The following is a 26855-nucleotide window of genomic DNA, read 5'->3' on the forward strand; positions in this document are numbered from 1 at the left end:
AGGCAGGATGAGCAGATCATGCAGCATGTGCAGTGGGATGCCTGTTTTTGGCTGGCTGTGAGAAGATGCTGGACTCCCTGACTGGTCACAACATCTGCTTGGCAAAAGCACTTAACCAGCAAAAAGAATGCGTTGCAAGTCTGTGGTGTCCTAGTAGAGGGGTTTGATTCCTCCGGAGCAATTTGGACTCATTTGACCTGATGGCTGTCTGCAGGCATGGGTTCAGAGGTGGCATTCATCATCCAGTGCACAACTAGCTTGTCTTCTATTAATTGAGAATGAGTACCACCATTATCAGAAAGCCTGTGTCTGGGTACAACATACGTGTTGTATGCAGCACATTTAGAAGCATTCATGCCCTGCTCAGCACTGGTTCCAGTAGCAGCCAATCTAGAGGCCAGCACAACTCTTGCCCTTTGAAGCAGCATCTGGTTTTGGCACAGCCTAAGCTAAATTTAAGCTGCCTGAATGCCATGGTAGCTAACTTGTTACTCTCTGGGACTACTCAGTTTCAGCAATCGAGGCAAACACCATTTCACAGAATTGTAGAATCCTTAAGATTGGAAAGACCACTAAGATCATCTAATCCAACTATCAACTAATCCCCACCATGCTAGCTGTCTCCTTCAGTGCCACATCTGCATGTTTCTTGGACACCTCCAAAGATGATGACTCCACCTCTTTCCTGGGCAGCCTGCTTCAATGCCTCACCTTTTTTTTCATGTTCAACCTGAACCACCCCTATTACAACTTAAAGCTGTCCCTCTCATCCTGTTGCTGTTAACCTGGGAGAAGAGGCTTTCAGATCATTGTAGAGAGTGACAACATCTCCTCTGAGCCTCCTCTTCTCTGAACTGAACAATCCCAGTTCCCTCAGCCATTTCTCATAAGAACTGTGTTCCAGACCAGCTTTGTTGCCTCTGCTCCAAAGGCTGTTGGTACTCATTGCTTTTCTTTTTCTTTTTTTCCCCGAGGTCTAACAACTCTCAGTGGCACCTCCAGTAATGTTTCATTGCCATGCAAAAGGAGGAAAACACTTTGTCAGCAGCCTACTTCAGGCAGAGAAATTTATATCTGTGAGAAGCGTATGTACAGAACAGCAATTACTCAGATCATCAATATTTATACAGCAGATAATAGTCATAATGGACAAGATGAATATTGTCACAACAGCAACAGCAGTAGTTGCTGGGGGGGGGGAGGGTGGAAATATAATTGCTAGGTTTCTTTAAACAGGATAATTATTTAACTTTCAAGTGATGGGTGAAAATTGCTTAGAGCCTGAATCAGGTATTCAGTAGGAGCTCATCTCCTTCTAGAAAGTAATAGAAATGCCCCTCCTATTTACTCTTGTGTCACATAGGGAAAGCTGTCTGGGAAGTCATCCTTTGCATGCTTCTTTTGCTGAAGGCAACACTGGTGTCAGTAGCTGAACAACAAACGATTTAAAAAATAAAACAAAACAAAACAACAACAAAAAACAACAGAAAAAGAACAGAAAAACCCAGCAACTTGTTTGGAAAAAAGTTTTAGTTACGTTCACATGCAGACAGACAGGTGTTTGTGGACGAGATGGCCACAGCTGTGCACACTTGGCTTTTACAAGCCAGAACCCAGCATTGATTGTAAGGTGATCAGCCCTAGGGCAGACTCTTCACCACCAGAGACTGCAGCAGCTGTACCAGGGTTCCTCTTTTCCTTCCATTCCCTCCTGTTGCCTTGCCCCTGGCTGGCTGGATGCTCATGTATGGCATCTGCTATGGACAACTGCTGTAGAGTAGATACCCAAAAGACCATAAATACAGCAGCATCAAGCTTCCAGATACCTTAGCATAGGGATACAGATAATAATGTTGCTGGTGCAATGCCAGGAGAAAGGAGCCCTAGGAGTGGGATTTGAAAAAGACAGCATCTCAGGTAGGGAGCAACGAAGGCTGGCTTCAACAAGGAAGAGTCAAAAGTAGCTCTTTTAACTCTGCAGTCCTCCTTCTGTTGCAGGGAAAGATGCTAAATTGCTCTTTTTAATTCTCTTTTGGAGTTTGATGCCTTCTTTTCAGATGCAAGCAGGGAAGGAGCCTAGTGTTTGCTCTCTGTGTGAGGTTTGGTGCTCACCCAGAGGACAGTAGGGCTGTACCTCTGGTGGCAGTTGGTCATGGATCTTTTTGTAGGTAAAGCTGTTAGACTGCCTGGATTCTAGCTCTTCTCCAAATGAATTTTTAATAGAAAATAATTAAATTTTCATTGGAGCAGGGACAGGAACCTAGGTCTCTCTCATCCCTCATACTCACTTTTCCTTTCTGACCTGAATATTGAATTATGCACTTCAAAGTAGAATGGGTTCAGCAGGAGGCACTGGCAGAGCTCTGCTGAGCTGCTGAAATTGCTGGTACTTAAAACATTCATCTGGGAGAAAGGATAAGAATATTATTATTTTGTCAGTTTGATGCTTAGTGAATGAAAGTTTCCTTCTGCAATGAGTATAGAAGAACTCAGGTTCTTGTCTAGGCTTACTGAATCTTCCTGTGGCGCTTGGCTTGGGGAAGTCCTAAGCCTATTGCACAAAGATTAACTTGGAGAGAACAAATATTTGGTGCTAAATTTAGACCAGTTTTGATTTTCCTGATGCAGGTAAAGCTGAGACATGCAGTGATGGCTGTATTAATACTTCGAAATTTCTGCCCAGTGCGTAACTCCTGTTAGAAATGCTTCCTGAGTACAGCTCACAGACCCAGTATTGCAGCTAAGTATCTTTAAACCTTTTCTTAAGCAGTGCTCCCTATTTTTATTTTTTAACTAATGGTGGTGTAATCTTTGCAGAGAACTCAAGCTTGCAGGCAGCAGATTTAGTTTCTTTGTTACCTTCCTCAAATCCTGCTGAGGCATCCACTGGTAGGAGAACATTGGTTTTAAGATATAAGTAAAGGTGCTGATTCATATTTTTTGCTGTTGTTTTTTGTTTGTTCGTTTGTTTGTTGCCTAAGGTTCTGCCTTGAGGAAGACCAAGTACTGGTTACCTCTTGGAGAGATGACTGTGGTTTAGGAACCAGCCCCTCATGTGGGTGAGCCAGTTTTGTGGCAGACCCATGCTAGACACAGATTGCTTCTTCAGCTGTATGGAAGCTCAGCGTATTTCTTTTTTTTGTGAGTAAGGAGAAGAAAGCTTTGAAGAGAGCAGGTAGTCAGCAATACTGATACTCTAGATTATTTAACAATTCTGAAATAATGGGGTTTATTAAGCTAGTTTGTTTGTACGTAGTTCTCTGAATCTTTCTTTCATTGCAGTAAGTTGCACTGGGATCTGGAGATGATGAGAAGGGACCATTTCTCCCCACGTTCAAGGAGATACTGTGTTTTGGCCTTACTGTCTTCCTAAGCCCTTACCCATTAAGATTCTAATTCCATGATGAGATTGGTTGCTTGCAGCGTGCAGAAGCCACGAGTCCCTCTAATTCTGTTTCACTTCAGGCTCAGGCACTGGGGCTACAGAATGCTGCAGATCGAGGTCTTTCTATCCTGCTAGGACAGTAAGGTTTAGTTAGGTGCAACCTAACTAAAGCCTTTAGCAATTCTGATGAATGAAGATTTAAAGATTCAGTCCGGCATAGTAGTGTTCTTTTAGATTAAAAACTGGAAGAACTGCATGACAAAGGATGGAGTCAGAATATCTTGCTGTGTCAGAATGTGTAGCCTTAAGAACATTCCTTTAGCAGAAAAAAAAAGCCTTCTGAGCAGCAATAGGGTGAAGCTATTTGCCTCTTCAGTTAGTTTGACAGCTAGTGTGAAGATTCACCCTGCACTGCCTTCCGGAAATCTTTACAGCATCCAAGGTTTTGTCAGAAAGTTCATTGTTTTAGTTTATGGATGGAAGACAGATAACCCGTAACTAAAAATTAGATGGAACACCCTGGTTTAGGAATGTTAGCGCCATTTCCCATGGGAACTAATTGGCATGCTTTGTTTTGCCATTTCTTCCCTCTGGGCTTGGCTTTGTGGCTGACTTGCATCTCTTCTTTTCACACTGAGTTGCCCATTGTGGTTGTTGGAGATAAAATCTTGCTCGGAAATCCAATCTGTTTTGGTGATTGGAATCATGAGTCATCCCATATGTAAAGACCCTGTGATAATATGGGCAGTGTTTCACAGATTTGAAAACAAATTGCCAAATTTCCATTATTTAGTAGAAAGGCAATATTTTCTTTAGTACAGGTAACATAGTTTTTCATTTCCTTCAATAAGGCATTCATTTGAAAATCCACATTCTCCTTAAAACTCACTTATGACTAATTTTAAATCAGAACTTTGGCTTAATTTTCATGAGTAAAATATCATTTTTTAGGCACTTACAATAACAAACATGACAGCAGAATAATGGAATTTCTTTTAAGGTCTAAGTAGAGTGAGTAGGAGGTGGTGGTTTGATTTGCCTGAAGAGACTCCTTTTGCTGGTCTAGCATAAACATTTCTACATATTGAACAGAATGAGATTGGCAAAGGGAATGTGCTCAAATTACATATTAAACTTCAGATTTTACTTTTAACAAGGTAGATTACCTTGCCAAAATGGAAATCAACAGAAATACTGTGGTTGCAGTAATTGTGGCCTACTGGTATATATTCAGTCTATTAGAATCATAGAATCATAGAATCACTAAGGTTGGAAAAGACCTAAAAGATCACCCAGTCCAACCGTTCACCTATTCCCAATAGCTCCTACTAAACCATGGTCCCTCAACGCAACATCCAGTCTTTCCTTGAACACCCCCAGGCTCGGTGATTCCACCACCTCCCTGGGCAGTCCATTCCAGTGCCTGACCACCCTTTCTGAAAAGTAATACTTCCTCATGTCCAGCCTGAATCTCCCCTGCCGTAGCTTGAAACCATTCCCCCTGGTCCTATCACTAATGACACGAGAGAAGAGGCCGACCCCCAGCTCACTACAACCTCCCTTCAGGAAGTTATAGAGAGCAATGAGGTCTCCCCTGAGCCTCCTCTTCTCCAGGCTGAACATTCCCAGCTCCTTCAGCCTCTCCTCATATGGCCTGTGTTCCAGACCCCTCACCAGCTTTGTTGCCCTTCTTTGAACACGTTCCAGGGCCTCAATATCTTTCTTGCAGTGAGGGGCCCAAAACTGGACACAGTACTCGAGGTGCGGCCTCACTAGTGCTGAATACAGGGGAACAATCACCTCTCTCCATTTTTGGAGATTAAATTATTATTATCTCATTAAATTATTAATGGATTTAACTCCATTGCTTACCAGAGTAAGCAATATATGAAGTTTAAACATGTCTAGAAGATAAAAGCTGGTCCATAATAGCCACTTGATAAGAAAATACTCAAGTAGTATTGCTCCCAAATTTGCTTTTAGTAAGTAGTCGGTTATTTTTACAAGGCCACTTAATGCTGTTACAGTTTGGCTCATCAGCAACTCCCCTTCAAAAAAATGACCCTTTTAAAAGTCTTAAGGTGTACAGCAACTTGATCTCCTCGTTCTCTCAATTTCATTATCTTCCGTCTTTCAGCTTAAAACCTCTTGGAAGCTGCCACTCTCTCTGTGCTATTACCATTAAAAAAAACCCCAAAACCACACAAGTAGTGGAAGCTGAATGGGAGTGTCAGTTGATCAAGAAGTCTAGGACACATCAGGATAATTTTGAGGTCATTATAAAAATCTAGTGGTTGCCTTTTTTGAAAGCTTTTGCTGAATTGTTGGAGATTTAGCCTCCCTCTTCTTTCTCTAGAGGCTGGGAAGAGTGAAGCATTCTTCTCAAACAGAGCCAGTCACATACATTGTGTTTGCTGCAAGTGGGACTGCTTGTGGGGTCGCCTGTTCTCCATTGGGAGGATCTGTGGTAAAAGTCTATCCCAGATCTCCTCTTGAGAAGAATTACTGTGAAAGAGGCTTAGCCCAGTGCAGTACAGACGCTTCATGTGTGGGGATGACTGCCACAGAGAAAGGCTGCCAGGACAGGACTCAGACTTGAAAGAATCATAGAAATGAGGCTTTGAGGAGACTGTTTATTTTCCTGCAGAATCTGTGTGATTATTTACGTCGTATGAAAATAATCATAGATTTATATATGGAAAATACAAAACCAAATCATACTGGCGTTCCTGAATATGCTCGTAAATGGGCAAAACAATCCAGTGAAAAACATTTATATAAGGAAATGTTCATTTTAAGAGGAAATAATGCCCATCTTCACAAATAGTTTAGGGAAATATCCTCACACCGCATTCCAGTTTGGAGTCTTGATTTAGAATCTGCATCTTCTCTTCGCTGATGCAACCACATCCTTGGCCCAAGAAAGAGTAGATAGGGGGCTGCTAACAGTCTCATGCTGGTTAGAAGTTATGTAAGGGAAGAGTACCATTTTGTGACATTACTTTCATCTTTATGTCCAGTTGTTTGGAGCCAGCATGACCCAAACATGAGTGGTGAAGGCCAATGGAAGCATGTCCCTGTAACCACAGGAATACTGTTGTAGACCTTGAAGAATCCCACTGTAGCTCAAACAGACGTGTTGCTGCTTTTTCCTCAAAGCCTATGTGTCAATAATCATGGGTTTCTCTCAGAACCTCACCTCTCTTAAAATATAGCCATTATTATCGCAGAGAAAAGTTTGAAAACATGATTCCTTCCCTTTAAGAAAGCAAACAAAACCTCGCTCTGTGTTTTCAGGAGCCTGACTCATCTTTCCCAATGCTTGGGTTACTTTCCTCCACTGCCCTCTCTTCTACTGGCTGAAACTCACTCTGGCCCATTGGATAAATTCTTATCTTTTTATGTTAATGAGTGGTTATGAAACAGGAACAAAAAAAAATTAAAGATCATGCACTGGCAATTTAATGAAGTGATAAGAATCTACAACTTTGTCCTTTAATAAGATTATAAAGCTGTTGCTTTTTTTTAAGTGAAGGGAAATACAGAGGTGGCTGTAACCTATACATGCACAATTATAAATCATAATATCATGCTGAGTTGGAATTTTAAAGGTCTCGGTTTCTGGCACTTAGCGCTCACTTCTTTTGTGTGATTTTAAAAAATATACAGTGGCGTTTTTCTATCAAGAAAGGACCGTGCATTTCGATGACCTTTACTGCATTCTTTAGAGGCCTTATGCAATCAGACATAAAGGAATGAAAAAATGTAATTTTTTTTTTTTAAAAGGTCTTCAGCTTAATCCCATTACAGCTGCACTACTCCCAGCTAAGCAGCTGTGTTTTGCACTTGCACCACTATTATTCTGAGGAGTCCGAAAGTCTACTTGCAAAATCTGAGCTTGTTTGTGAAAAGAATATAGGGGGATAGAATGATATTCTTTAAAGCAAGAAGCTTTGTTCTGATATTTCTTCCCTCTTTGGTCCCTCCGCTCCATTAAATATATGATATTTTCTTCTTAATTTAAATTCAGACCTTTCAAAAAAATTGGCTGTTTTTATCTTTGTTGGCTGCAGTCAGTACCAGGGAATTCTGTGTGCCTTTCTGAACCTGCTTGCCACCATTTGCCTATATTCTACTGCTTGGGAACACCAAAGCTCTGAAGAGTCCACGTTAATTGCAGTCTCCTTTGTCAGGAGAGGTTGCTCATTAGACAGTGCAGTTTGTTGTAGCGAAAAGAAAGCATAGAGAAGCCTGGGCACCCCTGAGTTCTGCTTCCACATCAGGTGGGTGGAATGTCAAGTGGAACATCCATCTGCTTGGGGAGAGCTTGGAAACGGAGATCAAGTAAGTTCTTACAGCAATAACTGCAACGCTTGCTAACTTGGAAGTACTTCTGATGTCTCATGATAATCACCAGACAGTTACACGCTTCATTGCTGCTCCGTGTTTAAAATTGGTATGGGTTACAGTTCTGCTTCATGGCTGACTTTTCTACAGATTAATATTTTATGAGGCAAATCCACACTGGGATAGCTGCTAGGAAGGCAGAGTAAGCAAGAACAGTTGCCCTATTCCTCTTTCTTTGTCATCAGCCCATTCTAGTGTAGTAAAAGATATTTGCAAACTGTGGTGTGTGTATGATACATGGATCTTGAGCTGAATCCTGCTTCTTTAGCTGGATAATATTGGTGACCAACAAGAAAAATGGTATGTGTTACTGCTTGCTGGGAATGAGTTGTGAATTCTAGATATGTATGAATTTCCAGAAACGCAGTGAATATCACGTGGCATTAATTGTGGATGCTCTTCAAGGGGGACAGGTTGCTTTGCCTGATTTTGTTTGGTTTATGCATTGCTCATACCCACAGAGATGACCTTAAAGTTCAAAAGTTTTGTGTCTGTGTATATCTGGGGTCAATTTGTGGGGGAAGGTGCCAGAGATCCACTGACAAATACAGGAGAGGAAAAGTAATTACTTTCTGACAGACTTTTCTCCTACTTCTGCATAAACAGAAGGATCCCATGGTACAGATTTGCCTTTAAGGAAAGTGTAAGTGGTAAGAATATCTGCTGTTTTTTTTTGCATGAGGGATGAATATCTTCAGTGTTGGTGTAGTTTTTAGATAATTCACGAGGACTTCTGATAAAACACAGCCTTTTTTTCCCACCCAGTTGTATGACTTTAATGTTTTGACTCTAAACTTTTTCAGGGGAGGATGGTGTAGAAATTGTATCTTTGTCAGCTGAGTCATTTCATTAGGTCTCTTAAAATGAACTGCTGTGCTTGGTACCTGGACTTAGACAAAACAACTAGCTTTAAAATTTCAGTTTCTAAAAGGAAAGCACAATCTTCCTGGGTTGAAAGGTACCATGTCCTCCTGTCCTTCCCTGGTTGCATGGTGTTTTAAAGGGTCTTGTTTTTAAGACTGATTGGGAGCTTTTCAACCAGGAGAAAAACAAACTAATTGCTCTTACGGTTACATGAGACCCTCAAAGACTGGGTGAGCCAGAGCTCTTTGAGTTGGATTTATTTCTTCTGGCTGATGAGGATACTAGATAGAGGCTTTCCTGCCAGTCAGCATTTAATTGGAAGAAGTGTCAGTTTGACTGAATTTGCTGCAGGAGGAGTGTGAGCGATGGGGTGAGGCAGAGGGCTCTGAGGAGGCTGGGAATCGACGCTGTGCCGCCAGGAGCCATCTGTAGAGATGCTTCATAGCCGTGCAGGCAAGGCTGTGGATGTTTTTGTATGTGTAGGGGAAGCTAAAAATAAACAGGAGGGAAAATGGTCTCTTAATCATTAGGGTGTGTTGTTTATTGTTGCTGTTTTAAAGCAGTAAAAGACAGCATTATTTCAGCTTGTTTGAAGGAGTTCAGGAGAGCAGTAGGACGCAGAAAAAGGCTGCCAGTTCTCCATACACAGCATGGGTAAATGTCTCAGCCTGCCCAAAGGGAGCTTTCCCCTTTATGGAGCAAGCCATGAGCCCAGCACTTAGGATGTGCCATGCACTGTGCTTTCAGACATGATTCCTCTTATACAGCACAGTCATGGTTTTCAAAGGTGGGGCTGGAGGCATTTATTAGTCTCTGCTCTTTGGGAGCGAGAAAGGGAGATGGTCTTTAATCCAAACCAAACTTGAAGCCGGTGGCACAGCTGATTTGAACGGGCTTGCTCGGTCCTGCAAGCCTTGCTTTTCCGTGCTGTGTATTCTGGAGTGCCATCTGCTGGCTGTTGCTCTGTTTAGCTCTGTTTTCAAGAAGCAGCTGCTCTAGGAGATTAGAGCTCACACCAAAGCTCGGGGGTGTTAGTAATAACAGCATTAACTATTTGTATTGATGCCTACGTTGTTTTTTTTTAATTGTCATAGCACTTAAGTACCCAATATATTGGCAAGGACTTCACCCTGACAGGTGCTCTGCAAACTCAGTGTGAAAGAACCCAGCACAAGTTCCACTGCATAAAAAAATACAGAACACTGTATGAAGGAGTGGTTTAAAGTTTAGAGAATGATTTTCCCAGTAGATGCTGCTTTTTGGCAAAACACGAGACATAAAAAAGAGCACGTGTTTGATTTCTAAAGGAGTAATCATTAGAATGAAGGCACTTGACAAATGAAGTTACTTAAGCAAAAGTTAGGACAGTGCTGACCCAACTGTAAAAAGTAACAGTGATGTCAGTGAACTAAATAAATTGGAAATTCTTTTGGCTAGAAAGCAAGGGATGTTGTACTTTGTGGCACAGCGCAAACCTGGGTCCAGAGTAAAGTATTTTTCATCCTAAATGTGACTTGATTCCATAATAGCGAAGAGAGATGTCTCGCATCTGCTTTGTCACATTGATCTTCAGTTTTACACTTCAACTGGTGTAAGTCGCATGGTTCCTGTGGCATTGCTTTGGCTGTAGGCATTGATATTTCCAGTGCTTCATAACCACTGTAAGGCACGCAGGAATTATTTTAACAAAATAGAATTAAGATCTGAACTGAATGGAATTAACTTTAATTCTGTGTAGATATCTCCAATTCTGTATCACATCTCCAGTGCTGCACTTCACAGTGTGACGAAACAGGCTTTTCCTCCTTTCTTCCAGCAGTCTAAGTGGCACCTTTTTGGCTGGAAGTGCTGTTCTGTGTGATGCTATGTGTAATATGTGTTGGATGTATGTGGTGAAGCTTCTCTGATATGTGTTCATAAGCTGTTAGTGACTTTTGGGGATGTGTTTTTGAGACTACTGGGATGAGTGTGACTCTGAACTGCCTGCCTTTCCGAATCAAGATCCTCTAGCTCTTCTATAAGAAACACCTTTGAAACCAGTAATCCCATCAAACAGAGAAGCCTTCAGGCTTTAATCACATCAGGGAATGTGACTTATATGATTAAAATGCTCCATGTTGTGGTTTTTTATTTTTGAGCCAGGATGAATGATTCTTTGCAAATGTGCAGCTATGAAACTACTGCTTAATAGTTGGGTGTATTGATCATTAGCATTCCCTAGGCTGTGAAGGAAAAAGAAAACCGGTGTATTGTCTGACTTAGACATTTGCATTCAGCGGTAGGGTGGTGAGAGTAAATGGTACTTCTGTCTCATTCAGTCTCTGACAACAGCAAGAAAATGTTATTCCAGAGTCGGTGCAAAAAGCTTTGTTTGCCCTTTGCTTTTCCTAGGTAAAATTTTTTTCCTATGAAGGAAAACAGTCAAACTGAAATGAAAGCTGAAATGAGTTGACATTTTAATGGAAATTACTGTTTTTGCCCAGGGAGAAAGTATTTGCTTAATTTGATCTGAAACCACCAATGAATTTGTTTAATTTGAAACTGCATTTTTTAGTTAGCTGTAACTCAGAGTCTGAGTCCCAGGGAATCACGAGACTGGTTTGCAAGATAGAGACTGAAGTTCTGGGTGTTCTGGCTAATCAGAGTCTGAGGCTTCTGAAGTTGATGTTTTCAAGCTTTTTGCTGAATACTGAGCTGATTGTTGATAATCATGAGCCTAAGGGACTCGGTGTTGCTCTGTACGATCAGGATTGTGATGAAGTCTTGAGCATTAGCAATATTGTGCTCATTATCTTCTCAAAGCTTGTTCTGCTTGTTCTCAAAGATAATTCTGCAGAATTAGGCCCTAGATTAAGCAGCAAAGCAGTTTGCTTCATTTTGATTTTTTGTTCTAAGGTAGCGTAACACCGTCCTTTCTCAGCATCTGCACTCCTTCATGCAGTGAATGCTGTATACTGTTAGATAAGTGCTGCCAAGTGGAGTGTTTTTCACACCAGGGTGTTTCTAAAGCAGCCAGACTTTGACTGGCAGAAGTATGATGGGTGATGTCTAGCCCGAACTTTGAAACTCGCTGTAAAGAATGAAATACAACCTGACAGAGCTTGGCAGGTCTGATAAACTCCTCGCAGCTACAGAAGGTGAGTGGCTGTTAGGATTGAATACCTACCATCTCTGTGAAAGAAAGCAAAGATTTTGAGTAACATGAGCAAGAAGAGTTTATTTTCCCGTGCCTGAGCATTTGAGTGGCTGATGGCCAGTCTCCATTATGGCAAAACTGTCGGAGCAGAGAGGCTGGCAGCTCTGCAGCTTTGTGCTCAGTCTCTGGGGAGCTGTAATTTATCTCGGCCCACCTGAGAGGGTTGTGTGACATGCCAGTGCAGGCCCAGTTGCTGCCTGAGTTATCGTTGTTGGCCTCTAGGGTACCTTAGTGCTTAGCTGCAAGGTGACTCATCTTGCAAACTGTGCTGGTTCACATGAGGCAATCCAGATTCTCTCACCTTATTCTGGTCTTCATCCTAGAAGACCATTCACGGAAATCATCTTTTTCCCACTGCCGTGCCCATGTCTACTGGCATGAACGGGAGATCCAGGAACCCTTCCTGGCATTGGTTTGTTTCCTCCTTTATAGTCAGAAATAATCCCTGGTGGGACCAGGGCTTTGAATCTTTACATGCAACCAGTCAGGTTAGTTGCAGCTGTTCTAGGAAGATTGGGTTGTGTTTTGCCAGGTTGCCCATTTTCGGGGTGGTAAAGGAGAAGTGAAGGCTTCTGCCACTTAGAGATTTAGTGATCTGCCTGTGGCTGCTGACACCAGTTCTCTGCTTTACTTATGCTGATGGATAGCGTGGTAAATATGTAAATGTACGACTGACCTCAAGAGCGTTTGTCATCCCATTAACTTCAGTGGCTAATGTCAGATCATTCACTTCATTACTTGGCTGCTCCAGACCTCGTGGAGTGTTTGTACTTATAGGTAGAACATGCAGTTGGGAAACCGTTGGAAAAAGTTATTTATTCTCTTTAGTATGCCAGATCTTTTAGGGAGGATTTTACTCTTGTAAAGTCCTGATATATACAAGGAAAACAGATCACCTAGAAATAGGAAGCCATGAATATGTATGCTGCTTGGGCTTGGCCTACCTCTGCTTGTGATCTGCATTTGCAGTGAGTGTTGGACTGTTCCCAAAACTCAGGCAGTGAATGTGGTATTAATATTATTAGCTGCCAGGAGTGCTACGGGGTGAATGATTAGTTTCCAATAAGCTTTTGGATTGGTTCCAGTTCCTTTTGGTGTAGTCTGCAAACTAGAATGACCAGTGCTGTGACCTGGGATAGTTGTAGCACTTATCAGAGGCTGTGAATGCATGAAGATCACAATTTGTCTGCATTAGGAAATGGCATTTTGTGGGTGACCTTGAGGAGCCATGCTAGCTGGTTATCGGCTGCTCTCTTGTGAAGATAAGCTCTTGGAAGTCATTCTTCTGTGTTATGACATCTGCTGCACCTTTTCTCTTGATAAACAGGGGACTTTACTCCCTTGCTCAGTAAATTTCAGGAGAAAGGTAAAAAGGTATAAAGCTCCCCTCTCAGTGCTGTCTGCCTTAAACCTTCCTCTGTTTCTTTGGGGTCTGTAGGACAGAAAAGATCTTTATTATTATGAGGCTTTTAATGCGATGTTTTCCAATTGCTTAATCCCATCCTTTTCAATGTACAAGGGTGTATTGTTTTGATTCCCTTAGATCTCTTGCTTTTTTTCTGTTATTTGCTGAAGCAAAGGAAGAAACCTCCCCTACCCACACCCTCACAAAACACAGTCCAGCCCAGCCCTGAGGAGCAGTGCCGTGGCTGGGGCTACTGAGCAGTGTGGGTCTGAGCATCGCTTCCTCAGGAAGTCACACTTTGTGGGTCCTGTGTATGAGACAGAAACACAGAGCAGAGTTGCTTGAGGTAAGCGTGAAACGGGGTTTATAGTTTTCACACTATATAAACAGCATATGAAATGCGAATATTGATTCCTTTCTGTCTTCCTCTGTTTGAGCCAATATGCAGGCAGATTTTGACCTGATTTTATCAAAAATTACTTGGAGAGCTGCTCCATTCACTTCTAATAGTTGACTGCCTTAATACACTACTTCAAGCTGATTTCCAGTCGAGCGCCCACTGTATCAGTGAGAAGCATTTGAGTTTTATTTAAATTTTTTTTTTTTTTTGGATGGTGGTATTTTGTAATGGATTCTCAGGGGAGGGAGGGATGGAAGAATGTTTTAATTAAGTTTCTCTTCAGGTATCAGGCAAATTCTATCAATGGCAGATGAAGCATAAAGCTGTAATGGAAGAACAAATTTGTCATTTTAAGTGATCAGTTGCTTTGTGGTCTCTCTCCCTCTACATTTTGAGTACCACAGAATCTCATCACATAGCCATAAATGAAAATCTTTTTTGGAAAGATGCTGCACTGCGAGTTACTTAGAACAAGTTTAATATCCACAGAGCAAGCTTTGCTCTTTGCTTGCATATAGCTGTGAGGTTCTGGAATTTGGCCTTTGTGGCTTAATTTGTGACATCACTTTAAATTAGGGAAGATACTTTAAATCTGCCCTTGCCAACCATCTGTTCCATGTGTCCTGGCCATCGATGACTAACCGTGTGGCTTTTAGTTAGGGAATGAGGAGAAGATTGCTTTTCTGCTGGGCCTCCACCCCCATTCCTCTTTATGTCAGCTTGAGTGGCAAATGGATTTGTCACTTGGTGGTGGAGAAACCTGGCTTTTAATTCCTCTCACCTTAGGGTTTACCAGTGTGTCAGGCATAATTAAGAGCAGCCAAGAAAACTGATGAAGTGCTAATGGCCCTGCCAGAGTTACAGTGAGAATGAACTGCAAAAATGAGCACTGCCACTTGAGATGCTTTGAACCCTGGAGTTTTTGTTCATTTTCATGTTGAGAGGTAATGCTTTATATCCTCTGCAGGAGAATTTCCAGATTTGGGATGTTTCATGACGAGGGTCGGGTCTCATCCTGCCAATGCACTCCTCATGCAGGAAGAGAACTTCCAGACAGCAGAAATGAGGAGGAATACCACATGAGACTCTTTCTGGCTGGGCAGCTGTGCATGCAGGGATCTCTTGTGCTCTTCCAGGCTGGGAGCTGGGAGTTTCAGGGACCTATGGCTCTGGAGCAGCTTGGCTTGTCACCTTGTAAAAGCTGCTAACCTGGAAGCTCTGAGTTGGTGAGGAGCACGTCAGACTCTATGGTCTGGTCCCCATGTTCAACTGCAAGGAGGGCTACTGAAGGGCTGGGAAGGCAGAAGAAATGTGCCTGAAATAGGCACATTTATCAGGAATATTTTGATTTCAAATAGCCTTTCCTCTGGTAAAACACTGCATGAAACTTTCTGGTGAGCATGGCTGTACTGCTTTGACTCAGCAGTAAAAAACTGTACTCATCATTTGCTGACCAGGCACATTATGGGTGATTAGTAGTGTTGTGTTTGCTGTTGGAACAAAGTGCAGCTTATCCTGATCATATTTGACCAAAATAAAGTCTTTGGAGCTGGGGAATGTGGACGTGTCAAAGTTTGCAGATAAAAGGAGGGAGCAGCAGAGCTTTTGAGGTGAGATGGAGCAATGTACAGCAAGTGAGTCTCTCTCTGTTTCTATGAAAACGCTAAAGACTGCTGTTTTCAGCTGATGTGGTTTTGCTCCAAAAATGTAAAGTTCTGCAACTGGTTACAGTAGCGTGGTGGGCCTTTATGTCTCTGCTGTCTGTTGGAAGGGCTGGCTGATGGCAATTCCTGAAGTAGATGCGATGCGTTAACGCCTTGCAGCCAGGCTCTGTGATCCACTTCTGAGTGCTCAGTGCCAGAGAGGGAGGCCAGCTGCTGTCCTGTTTAGTCTTTGCTATTGAGATCACCCAGAGCAGGTTCTTCATCAGCATGGATCCCCTGGCACAAGTTCATAGGATGTTGCAGGCTCATATTTCATAGTTTCATTCAGCGTTATTTTCTGTGGCTCTACGCATCCGAAGAGTACGTGTGCCTAGTTGTCTTCTTGGCAAGGGTTGGATTAAAGCTGAAGGATCAATGCCAGCATATGCTGGCTAAGGATTCGGTCAAATTAAAATGCTTTTGCTCTGCAGTATTTCTGTACCATTGTGAATAACAAAATGGAAAGGATAGTGGGTGTAGGCTGTCCATCTTAGGCGAAAGGTGCCTGGCAAATTAGTAATTCCCAAGAGAAAATTGAATTAAATTTGTTGTTTTATTGTTAACTGTGTTCCTCAAAATGCAGACATTGTCTCAGTCGCAGTTTGCATGATGTCTGCGGAGATGCTTTAACTTTTCGATCACAGGCTTTCATATTTTGCATGGTCTGTGGAATAATTGGTATGTTCAATGAACAGAAAATCTTGGACAGGACATGGAGATGCTGCCACATAGGAGCAATTAGGGGAATCAGGTGATTTTCTGAGCCTTGTTTCTGCGTTGCAAAAAAATAATCTGTCTAGAGTCTTCCACCCCTGCTTGCTGACTCATGAGGTGAGAAGTGGGGCAACCTGGGTGGTGTTTGCATGACCTTGGACCAACTACTTCATCTCTCTGCGCTTCTTTTCTTAGATGATAGAAGGGTGTAATAATGATAATACTTCTCTCTTAACAAGGGTGTTGTGCTGAATAATTTAATTAATCTTTGTGCTGTTTCGGTTTCTATGGTAATTAGTGCTGCAGAACAGCCTAAAAATAAATGGAATCGTTGAAGGATATTCAGAGAAAATCAGGTAGTATGTTCTAGGTATTTGCAACAGTCCCAAACACAAATCTGCTGAAAACATTAATAGATATTGAGTTTGTAGCAGAAATGCAACCAGATATTAATTATGTTCTTCCTATTCACTGTCAGCTTTAAGTGACTGCAGCAGGCATTTCTTTCCATGTCTGTGGGCAGAGGGCTTTTACAATTAGTTCCCCTCTGTGCTGCCCCTCCCTCTCCTTTCTAGCCTAAGGGCACCTGAACCCAGTGAACCTTTCTTGTCATAAATCATAGACAGTAATACCATCACAGAATTCTTAATGAGTTTGGGGAGTTTTTGTAATGAACCTTCGTTGAGAAAGGTGAAGTTTTATCAGCGCAGCGCCGTGCTAGATGTCTGTTAGTAACCTTGCCATCCAGCAAGCACAGCGTGCCTGAACACATGCATAAGTATGTGCAAAGTTTTTGAGGCTTTCAGTGATCAGCTAACTACACCAACGTGCCCTGGAGCCAGTCTTTAACAACATGATGCAATATTTAACCTTCGCTGAATTGTATTAAATTCCATGGGCATTATTAAAATATCTTTTTGTGGCTTTCATGCTGGTATAATTTGGAGCCTTAATAAGTTAGAAATATGTGTGAAGACAGTTCTTCATTCTCTGGTAGAGGCAGCACCCCTTCAAGACTGTGCTTTTCATTGCATGGTCCTTGGGGCTGTCCTTATACCGTGTTAACAGGCAGTGGTTTGTCATTGTTGTGTTCATGAACTTGTCCATCTCACATCCAGTGGATGTTTAATGTCCGTCTTTGCACCGCTTCCAAAAATAACTGCCTTTTCTGCTTGCTTTATAGTTAGTGTTTGTGCCAACATTCTTTGCAGCAAACCCAATTTTAATCAAGCCTCTTTGCTTTCTCTTTCCTCCCCCTGTAGCTGTGTTGCATTAGCTGAAGAAACCTTTTGTACGCCTTGTGCATTGTGTTGGGAAGCTGGGAGCTGCAGTAAATGCCCTTTCCCCCTTTGATATCTTAGGAAGCAGGGCGCCAGTGCTACAGCATGCCTGGCATCACCCAAAAAAAGAGTTTGAGGCCCTGCCTCAGCCTTTGACAAGGTATTGGGAGAGCAGATGGCATGAATGACAAACAGCTGAGAGCCGTGTTTTATTCTCCAGAGCTTTGTGTCCATGTTGCTTTCAAGTCATGTGGTATTTTCTCAAATCTTTAAGACTCCTCCGAGGGCAGCCCCGGACTGCAAGGTGGGCCTCTGTGTCATGCTCTGAGCCATCTGCAGTTCATCACTTTCTCAGGTTCCTCCCTGGCTCTCTTCTCCTGAGAGCAGACTCTATTGCTGTGTGTTAATCTCTCCTTGCAGTGGCCATCAGCAGTCCTTTGGAAATCGGCTGCAGTAAGGATGAAGGGGTAGGCAGGGGGGTTTCCTGATGCTGCTTTGCAGGTCTGTCTCCTCTCACTTCCTTTGCTGCTGCTGCACCTGTCTGATACTTGAATTTTGGAGCATTTTTCATACTCCGTTAATTTTTGTTTGTGTTGCTAGGTAGATCTCAGCACTGAAGAGCTCCAGTTGCTGTCAGATTTATGCCAGGCAGAGTTACTAATTGCAGTTGCACTTGCCTTTTTCTGTGAATGTCGTGTTCCCCATTCCTTGCACATGCATGCCCATATCCATCCATACACAACACTGTCTCTCTTAAAGCCCCACAGAGTCTTTTCTGAATTTTTTTTCCCCACAGTTTTCCTGCCAGCAGCCCCTGTGGCTGCCACTGTGTGACAAACACAAAGCCTGGCTGCTTCTTGTTTGTTGGGCTCGAAGCACCAGAAGGAGTGCATCTGAGTGAGCTCTGAGCGAGGTGCTCACTTGTGATAGCTCAGTACCTCCAGCTAGCACAGAGCTGTTAATCACAGACCCAACAGCTCAGCCTTCCATCCAGGAGGTTACTGCAGCATTAACTCTTTGCTTAGCTACTGAAATAAAGTGGTAGAAAAGTACCAGGAGAGTTGGTGTGGCTTTTTCCTTTCTAACCGCATGCGGTAGAATGAAGCAAATAGTACTGTGTGCTTTAATTCTTACTGTAGGTGATGGCTTGACTTTCTTCTATGCCTTTCAGTGTGGTTGGGAGTGAAGATGCATTTCACTCACCAAACTAAATATGTGAACTGTGGGAAAGGCAACCTCATCAGCGTCTGCGAAGACCGATGGGCTAGATGGCTGTTAGATGGCTGCCATTTAACTTGTCCTTAGACATGTTCTGAAGGAATCATACTAGCCTCCGCTTACAGGATGTCACCAATGATCAGTCATAGTATATCTCTGGTTGTTATTTGAGGCATTGCGGGAAAGAAATGTTGTGATTTGAAATAGGCATATGTATCATGCAGCCTTGCTCTTCACAACAGTGTTTGTGATTAAACATGTAACTTTAAGATATGGTTGGAAGTGACTGTTTCTTTCATTCAACACCAGATCAAAATGGGGCTGTCATGGTCACAGTGTGTTCTGCAGGTATACTGAAGAATCATAGAATATCCCGAGCTAGAAGAGACCTGCAAGGATCGTTGAGCCCAAACATCACGCAGGTCCTAGGTCCCATCACACCCTTTCAATTTGACTTCACTCTTTGTTTGTTTTTTCTCCTTTCGTTCCCTTAAGTACCATCAGTGCTTTGTAACTTGGATCTCTTGGATAAGTGCCTCACACCATTACTTAGCATTCAGACCAGGTCTGGAATGGATGTTTTCGTTTTTCTTGAACACTCTTTGCTTGGAGGTGACTTTTATTTCGTTTTTCTGCCTGTATTTCATTTCTCTGCCTTAAGAATGTAACTGCAACAGGGATGGAGGGCTCAATAGCATGTGAATATATAACTCCTGTACAAGGATAGGAGGTCAGAAAAAAATGAGCACGATCTCAATTGCTTGAAGATCAATAGAAACTATTTTACTTGAGCGCTGTAACTGGAGAGAAGTTGTTACAGGTGATAATAAAATGGGATCAGAGAATTTCAGTGGTCTCATAATAATATTCTACCTCTCATAATAGTATTGCAGTATTATTACAAAGTTTTTTAAACAGTTTTGTATATACCTAGGGCTATCCCTAGGACATTAGAGTTGCATCTGTTAATGTCTGAGCTCATTTGCCAGAGAGAGTGCATGACTGTGAAGAATTTGTATAAAATTGCTGGATCACATGTGGTTGATTGGAAACTGGTTCTGGTGACTTGAGTTCCTGTTAACTTGTTTCTAATCTGGCCTTTCCCTCTCACTCTTTTTCAGCTAGGAGGTGCCTCGCTCTTCCATTTTTCTTGTTCATGTACATACCAGTCTTTTGAAGATCCTTTCTTTCAGTCTTCCTTGTGCCTGCCTTTGCCTTAGGGATATGGAGATAGTGATGCAAAAGATCCGTCCTTTCCTCTTTTTCTGCTCCTTTCCCTTGGTTATAGCCTGCATGTGAGCTGTGAGTGCAGAGCCCCCTCCATGGCAGTGTGTGGTTCCTTCTGCATGTGGGGTATCACTAAAGCCTTGTGCAGTGTACACCCGGTGCTTGGGCATCTTGTCCCAGTCCCTGCACAGGCTTCACACTGGTCAGGGTCTTAGGCAAAGCATCCCAAAATGCTCATTCCCACAGCTGGAACGTGGCTTTTCTCACAAGCTCCAGCTTTCATAACCTCAGCCCCTTCTGCCTCCTGAGTCAGGGTTGTCACTGCATGTTTGTTGAAGCATTTTGTGAGCCAAAATCTACTGCTGTTACAAAATCGGCAGCAGGGCCAGTGCTGCCAGCCAGTGACAAGTCATTAGCATCTGAAGAGATGACGTGTATTTTGTTTTCCCAGCTCAAATATTGGCAGGATGTGGGACGTTTTAGTCCAGAGGCCTACCCTGCATTGCAAACCCCGTGTTTATGCCTGGTTTGTCTTGAATGACGTTATTTCTGTTCTGCTGGTGTCACCTATTGATTAGTGTGTTGCACCCCAGTTGCTATAACCTGGAGGAAAGAAAAAGAAATAATACTGTGGAAGGGAAAAAATCATGCAACAGCCGTGGTGTTAACTCTTTTGCATATAACGTTGTGGTAAGAGACAATCAAGGTCCCCACGCAGATATTTTGGATTTGTTTTCTTGTATTATCTGGATGCAAATTTGATCTGATACTTCTTCAAACAGAGTGAGGAAGGCGGAGCAAAAAGTTGTAAAAAATATCTCTCCTTCATATTTACATGCGTTGGAGTGGCTGAAATCAAACAAGGCTAAACAACTTGCTGTGGAAGTAAATACAGCTGCCTCTTTTTGCTTAGCTGTAAGGAATAAGTGGGAAGTGCAAGGAATCCTTTTTTAATGACTAGCTAAGAACAAGGTCAGCAGCAGCTTGCTTTCAGTGCTGTGCATTCTTCATGCTGTGCTGCAGTCCTGGGTTCTCAGCAGAGCCTTTCACCTCAGGGGATGCCTTTGTCAGGGATGAGGTTTATTTCACAAGCTGTTCGTCTAACCTAGCCCACAGTTAATTTAACTGAAGAACTTGCCATTCCTTTCTGTTGTGCACAGGCGTGGGTGTTTCGATGTAGTTAGGTGGTTGCTCATTCATGGATGTGTTTGAACTTCGGAAGCCTGTGGAAATGCATCTGTTTAAACATTTTTTTCCTTCCACCTTGCATACAGACTTAGTGGTTGAACCAAATGGCTAAAAGTCATCACGGTTTTAGAGGGCAAAATGAGAAGAATCGTTATGGTGCAGAAAGGGCTGAAAGAAAGTTCTGAAAATATGAGGTGGATGCTGAAGGACCTGCTTTGTGCCTCTCCTTTCAAGGGAATAAATATGAGTAGAAGTCTGAAGGGTTGATAGTGATTTTATAACTGCAAGAAAAGGGTGAATGCTGGCTATCACGACTGGTTTGGTAAAGCTGACAAAATAATACTTGCTTGTTAAGAGTTGCAGATTTGTTTCTCTTGCCACCTTACGAATTCACCTGTAGCTAGGCTTGTGTTTCCTCACGTTCCTGTCAGTAACCAACTGATTCATGTTTCTATTTGCCTCAGGTGCTGAAGGGCTGGAGGTTTCCCTGCGCTTTTCCCAGCCTTCTTGAGAAGAAGCGGGTGAAGGTGTCTGTGGGACACTGTGTCCAGACCCCCACCAGGCTGGCAGTGCCTCGCTGCGCCTTGCCGGCCACCATGGAGACGCTGTCCCAGGACTCCCTGCTGGAGTGCCAGATTTGCTTCAACTACTACAGCCCGCGCAGGCGGCCCAAGCTGCTGGACTGCAAGCACACGTGCTGCTCGGTGTGCCTGCAGCAGATGAGGACCAGCCAGAAGGACCTGCGGTGTCCCTGGTGCCGTGGCATCACCAAGCTGCCGCCGGGCTACTCTGTGTCACAGCTGCCTGATGACCCTGAGGTGATCGCCGTCATCGCCATCCCCCACACCTCTGAGCACACCCCTGTCTTCATCAAACTCCCCAGCAACGGGTGCTACATGCTGCCCCTGCCCCTCTCCAAGGAGAGGGCTATGCTGCCGGGAGACGTCGGCTGTCGCCTCCTGCCTGGCAGCCAGCAGAAGTCCCTGGCGGTGGTGACGATCCCGGCCGAGCAGCAGCCGCTGCAGGGTGGCCTTCCTGCTGAGGCAGGTGCGGAGGAGCCTGACCGCAGAGGCGTGGTGAAAAGCTCCACCTGGTCGGGGGTTTGCACTGTGATCCTGGTGGCCTGTGTCTTGGTCTTTCTCCTGGGCATCGTCCTCCACAACATGTCATGCATTTCCAAGCGCTTCACGGTGATCTCATGCGGCTGAGGGGTGTGGGGCTGCCCCGGGGTTGCTCACCCAGGGGTTGGGTTGGTGGTGGTGGTGGTATCGAGTGAGACAATTCACCGAAACTTTGGCCGATGACTGCAGGACACTTTGTTCCCAGATGGTGGTGCACCAGCCTGGCCACAGCCCTCAGCACCAGTGGAGAAAGCTATGTCCAGTGTCTGATGGTAACGGCAATGAGAAGGACTGCATGCGTCACCATAGTCATTTATCAAGGGGACTGTAATTTATGGCAGTTTTTATTGTGTTATGAGATTAAAGACATCTGTGTAGCTGGTTGTACTGTAAAGTATGCAGTATGAGCTCTTTTCTAACCACGGTAGCTCAAAATCAGAACTGCTCCATGTAGAATTGAAGGAGAACTGGCCTGTGACTCAGTGAAAAGTGTTCGATACCAACCCACATGTGTTATTTTTTAACTGGGGGGAAGGGGAGACTTGTAAAACAGAAATCATTTAGTTGGTAAGACATTTTCTATGTTTTAAGCTGCACATTAATTAAACTAAGTTAGGAGGTTGTACAATAGTTTTTAAAAGGAAACATTTTACAAGCAATTGTTTGGTTCTGTGGTATGTGGTTTTTTGCCTGTGTCTGATTTTTCCCCACTGTTTACGGCTGTGGGGAAGTGACACTTAAGAATCTTCTATTTGAAGGAGGTTCTGAGCAGGGAAGCAAAGTGAGCCTAGGAGGAATACTTAACAATGCAGCCAAACATTTCTGCCTAACACACTTCACATGAAGAATGGCTCTGAATGGTGAACATTAGTCATACTGTTTTACCTCTGATCTGGCAAGCGGGCTTCCTGCAGACTTGGCCTTCATGGCTATTAGTGAAGAAGTGGGTCATGAGAAGTCCTAGGACTCCTTCCTGCAAGGACGTGACAGCAATTTGTTCTTCCTTTTCTTTTTCTGGAGGTTGGGTTTTCTTTCTTTTTTTTTTTTTTCTTTTTTTTTTAGAGAAATATACACCTATTTTGCCTCCCTATCTCACAGGAGATACAGCTGCACACCCATGGGTAGTATGAGAAAGAAGTTGCTGTAAGGAAGCCTCACCATGCCAACAGACCATGGACCTTTCTGTGCAATCTTTATGCCTTTGTATAAGAGGCAGTGACAGAGCTGGAAGAAGAACACAGCTTAGCCGAACCCTCTTCTGGGTTGTGCTGTCCCTCATTAATCAGCGTGGCTGTCCAGGTGTTAAAATGCATAGGTGAGCATGACGTAGACCTTTTGCCACACTTCATATGAATGTTGGTCTTTGTTATGACAGATATGAAGAAAAAGCACAGGAAATATCCCTATCCACCTATGAATGTCCTAATTTCCCAGTTATTTGCAGTTCTCTATTTAGATTGAGCCAAATTCCTGAACCTGCAGCAGCACCTTGCTCCACTAGATTTAGTATTGTTTGTAGCTTAAATGGAGCTCTGTGTGAGTTGCTAAGTGTGAATGCTGAAATCTGTGAGATTTAAGGATCAGATGGAGAGATACATAGCAGGCCTTTACTAAGACAGAAAATTCTATTGATCAGCATTGGTTCTTACTGCTCATACTTTGTACTTGCAGATGCCTACGTGTAATCTCCCCGAAGAGCGACTTGTCCACCCAGTGCTCTCTCTAGTAATTAGTTAGAGATTGTTCAAGGTTGTATTATAACAACAGAGAACATAATTTTGACTGTACAGTGCCAAGGTTGGCCTTGTAGATGGTGGTGGTTTTCTGATTTTGCTTCTGGTTCGCAGTAAACATTCTCAACTAGAAATTTCAAGAACATACCTCTGACTTAGTGCTGGATTTCTTTCCCTCCTCTTTCCCACACCACCATTTTCTTCCTTAATTTCTGTTAACTGCAGGATAGCATAAACATATGGTGCTTAATTGTTGTGGTGTACGTATGATCACGTTTGGAGAGGAACAGTCATATGTATTCATAGCACAGAAAAAAAACCATTATCCTCAGATAACAAATTAAATGCCTTTTTTTTGGTGCAAGGTGATGTGCAGTATGCCTTGAACTTATGAGAATTGTAATGCATCGACACTGCTCAGCAGCACATTTGATTTCTTTGCAGTAAAGAATGACAGGAATTCCAGAATGTGTCTGTGAACATGTTAATCACTTGTTCCCAGTAAGCAGCCAGGTTTCTGGTGACATCCACACTCTACTGCTTATTATGTAAACAAAAGCCAGTTCACCAAAAACTCTTGCCTTTATAGACTCATAGGGAAGTGACTAAATACAGGACTCGGGCCTCTACTGCCTTATCCCCTGTAGCAATTCATGCTTATACCAGGAGTACATAGCGTAGCTGGGAGGTGCTCTGAGAACAGCATGTAAGCATTTGGCATCAACTTCTGCATATCCAAGATTTTGATGACACGAAGCAGTCAGAGAGCAGGAGATAACGGCGCTAACCCTAACCTTGTGCTGCCCTTGGAGCTCTTGAGGCCAAGGTTTCTCTGCACTGCACAAAAGTTGTCTTGAAAACTGCCCCTCTTCATCCCCACATGGAGAGTGCAGTATGAAGGAGCAACCAGAAATTAGGTTAAAATACCACACTGCATAGCACATTATACAACAGGCAGAAATGGAGTTTATCTGGTGTTGATGACATCCTGTATTAGCAGAATACCATCTCGTGTTATGTAATGCAGTGCATTGTTTTGTTAGTATGAATTTCCTGTACCTTTATGCCTGCTGAAATGCATGTTTGACCTATTTTCTGATCCAGCCATTTACCTGCTTACGGCCTTGTGTAAGAGCAATAAGGGAAACCTCAAGATTTGTGTCTGTGTGTGCGGTGTGTACGTTAATTCCTTCTTTTTAACAGAAATTCAAGAGATGTTTTTGTTCTGGCTTTAGACTGTGACTCTCATTTTAAAGTTGCAGCTGCCACGTCGTGTCGGATCACCTCACGTATCTGCTGACTTATAAGAAGAGAACTGAATAGTTTGTTGTCATGTGCAGGGTTAAAAATGCTTCTCAAGTATGTCAGTAGTCATCCCGCGTTCCACGGTCCAATTCCTGGCATTGAAAAGTACTGCTATAAACAGAGTTTGGATCAGTTTTGTTCTTTTTTGGTTTTTAAAAAAGCATTCTCATCTTTGTATGTTTTTTTTCTGTGGGAGACATTTGGACTTGTGTGAAAATCATTGAGTTCTGGGCTAATTTTTGTTGCCTGCTGTCCAGTAAGAAGTCAAAGTCACTGCTGAGTTCCACCAAACAAAAAAGAGACTTAACTGTGACTCCAGTGCTGTCTGAGCGGCCAAAAATTATACAGAAAGTGGTTGTGGGAAATTACAAATGCATTTTTTAGAACAAATTACTCTGTGAATGTGTATTTAATGGCTTGTTTAGTGGGAAGAATATGTGCGTTGGGGTCCAACTTCTCTGTTATCCCAGAAGACCCCGACTTCCATTTTTGGCTTGTGCTTTCCTGGCAAACAGACTTTAGGATTCACTCTGTGAAATTTGGTTCAGTGAATTTTAAAAATTCAAAATATGCAATTTTGGTATGTGGGATTTCTTTTAGGAAATTGTGCTCAGTAATTCTTCATGCTTAACCACAATGTAAAGGAGTCTGAATGTTTTGTGAACATGGAGCAATCATGAGCCCAAAGTTTCATCTTTATTAATGAAGCTCTGTCTGAATAAAACATTAACAGGAAAAGAATGATATTGAATGAATTATGGTACCTCTGTTACTTTGCTATCAAAGAGCGTGGATGGGAATTTGGCAGAGTTGCTGTTTTTTTATGAGGGGTTGGCTGAAATTCGAGTCTTAGTGTTTTAAGGCAAAGTGTTAAGTGTGGGTTGTAGTAAATGATAAAAGGAGTTTCACATATAATTACCACGGAATATGAAATTAGAGCTGAAGACTACTCAGCCATGCAACAGATTTTTCTATCTGATTAATCAGATGATTTAAAAGTATTAAGTACACTTCGTGCTCATGGGAGTGAGGGGCTGTTGGCCTTGACTTGACATGCATTGCACTGATGGGGACCTGGCTCTGCCCTCCCAGTCGTGGTAATGCCGTGAGCCATGAGCCGTGGGCCGCCTTTGTCATAGGTCTTCTGAAACAAGGGTGGCTGACTTTGGGCTGGTTTTGGTACATTCATGATGGAGCTAAAATGAAAGAAAAAAATTAATACCCAATTTCCTTATCCTGGTTGCACATATAGTGTGGCTTGAGATTCGTCTTTTTCCAGACTTCTGTGCTTGGATGAAGGCAAAGCAGGGATGGAGGGAAGAAGAGATTGCATGGGAACAAATGAGTTCTGGTGTCATCCAGGAGGCTGTTGAAGTATCAGCTGGCCCTGGAGGCAACGTTTTTGTGCCTGAGCTTCAGCAGGGTGAGATGGCCTGGCAATGCTGCAGTGGATTTACAGCACGTTTTAGTGACCTTTCCCATGCTGTATGCTGTCCGTGGGCTTGACAGCTGGGGCTGTTCTGTTCTTTGTCACTTTGCCTCTTGCATGCCTGTGTCAACAAACAAAGCTGCTTGCTTCATCCTCAAGTTGAATGATTTTGCAGACGTTTCTGAAGTTGCCCTGAGCATCTTTAATGAAAAAAATTACCTTCAAAGTTCAGTGAAATTTAAGGCTTAATAAATGCATTCTTGTTTTTCAAGTGTTTCCT

The 26855-nt window shown here is 42.9% G+C and overlaps 1 protein-coding gene across 3 annotated transcripts in view; it reads left to right on the plus strand.

The window, feature by feature from the left end:
- RNF152 (ring finger protein 152) overlaps positions 1-23754 on the plus strand; it is a 38570-nt gene extending 14816 nt beyond the window's left edge. The window contains exons 1-2 of one of the 3 annotated variants that reach the window (XM_042869888.1): positions 13321-13603; positions 21452-23754. In XM_042869888.1, the coding sequence (XP_042725822.1) occupies positions 13571-13603; positions 21452-22195 (777 nt within the window). In that variant the 5' untranslated portion in view covers positions 13321-13570 and the 3' untranslated portion in view covers positions 22196-23754. Of the gene's footprint in view, positions 1-13320; positions 13604-20465; positions 20490-21451 lie in introns of those variants that run through there. The other 2 variants (XM_042869887.1, XM_042869889.1) reach the window with 2 other exon arrangements.
- The last annotated feature ends 3101 nt before the right edge of the window (positions 23755-26855 follow it).

This window comes from Lagopus leucura, unplaced genomic scaffold (assembly GCF_019238085.1).
Source record: "Lagopus leucura isolate 7727_CA_CO unplaced genomic scaffold, USGS_WTPT01 Super-Scaffold_100002, whole genome shotgun sequence".
Lineage (NCBI taxonomy): Eukaryota > Metazoa > Chordata > Aves > Galliformes > Phasianidae > Lagopus > Lagopus leucura.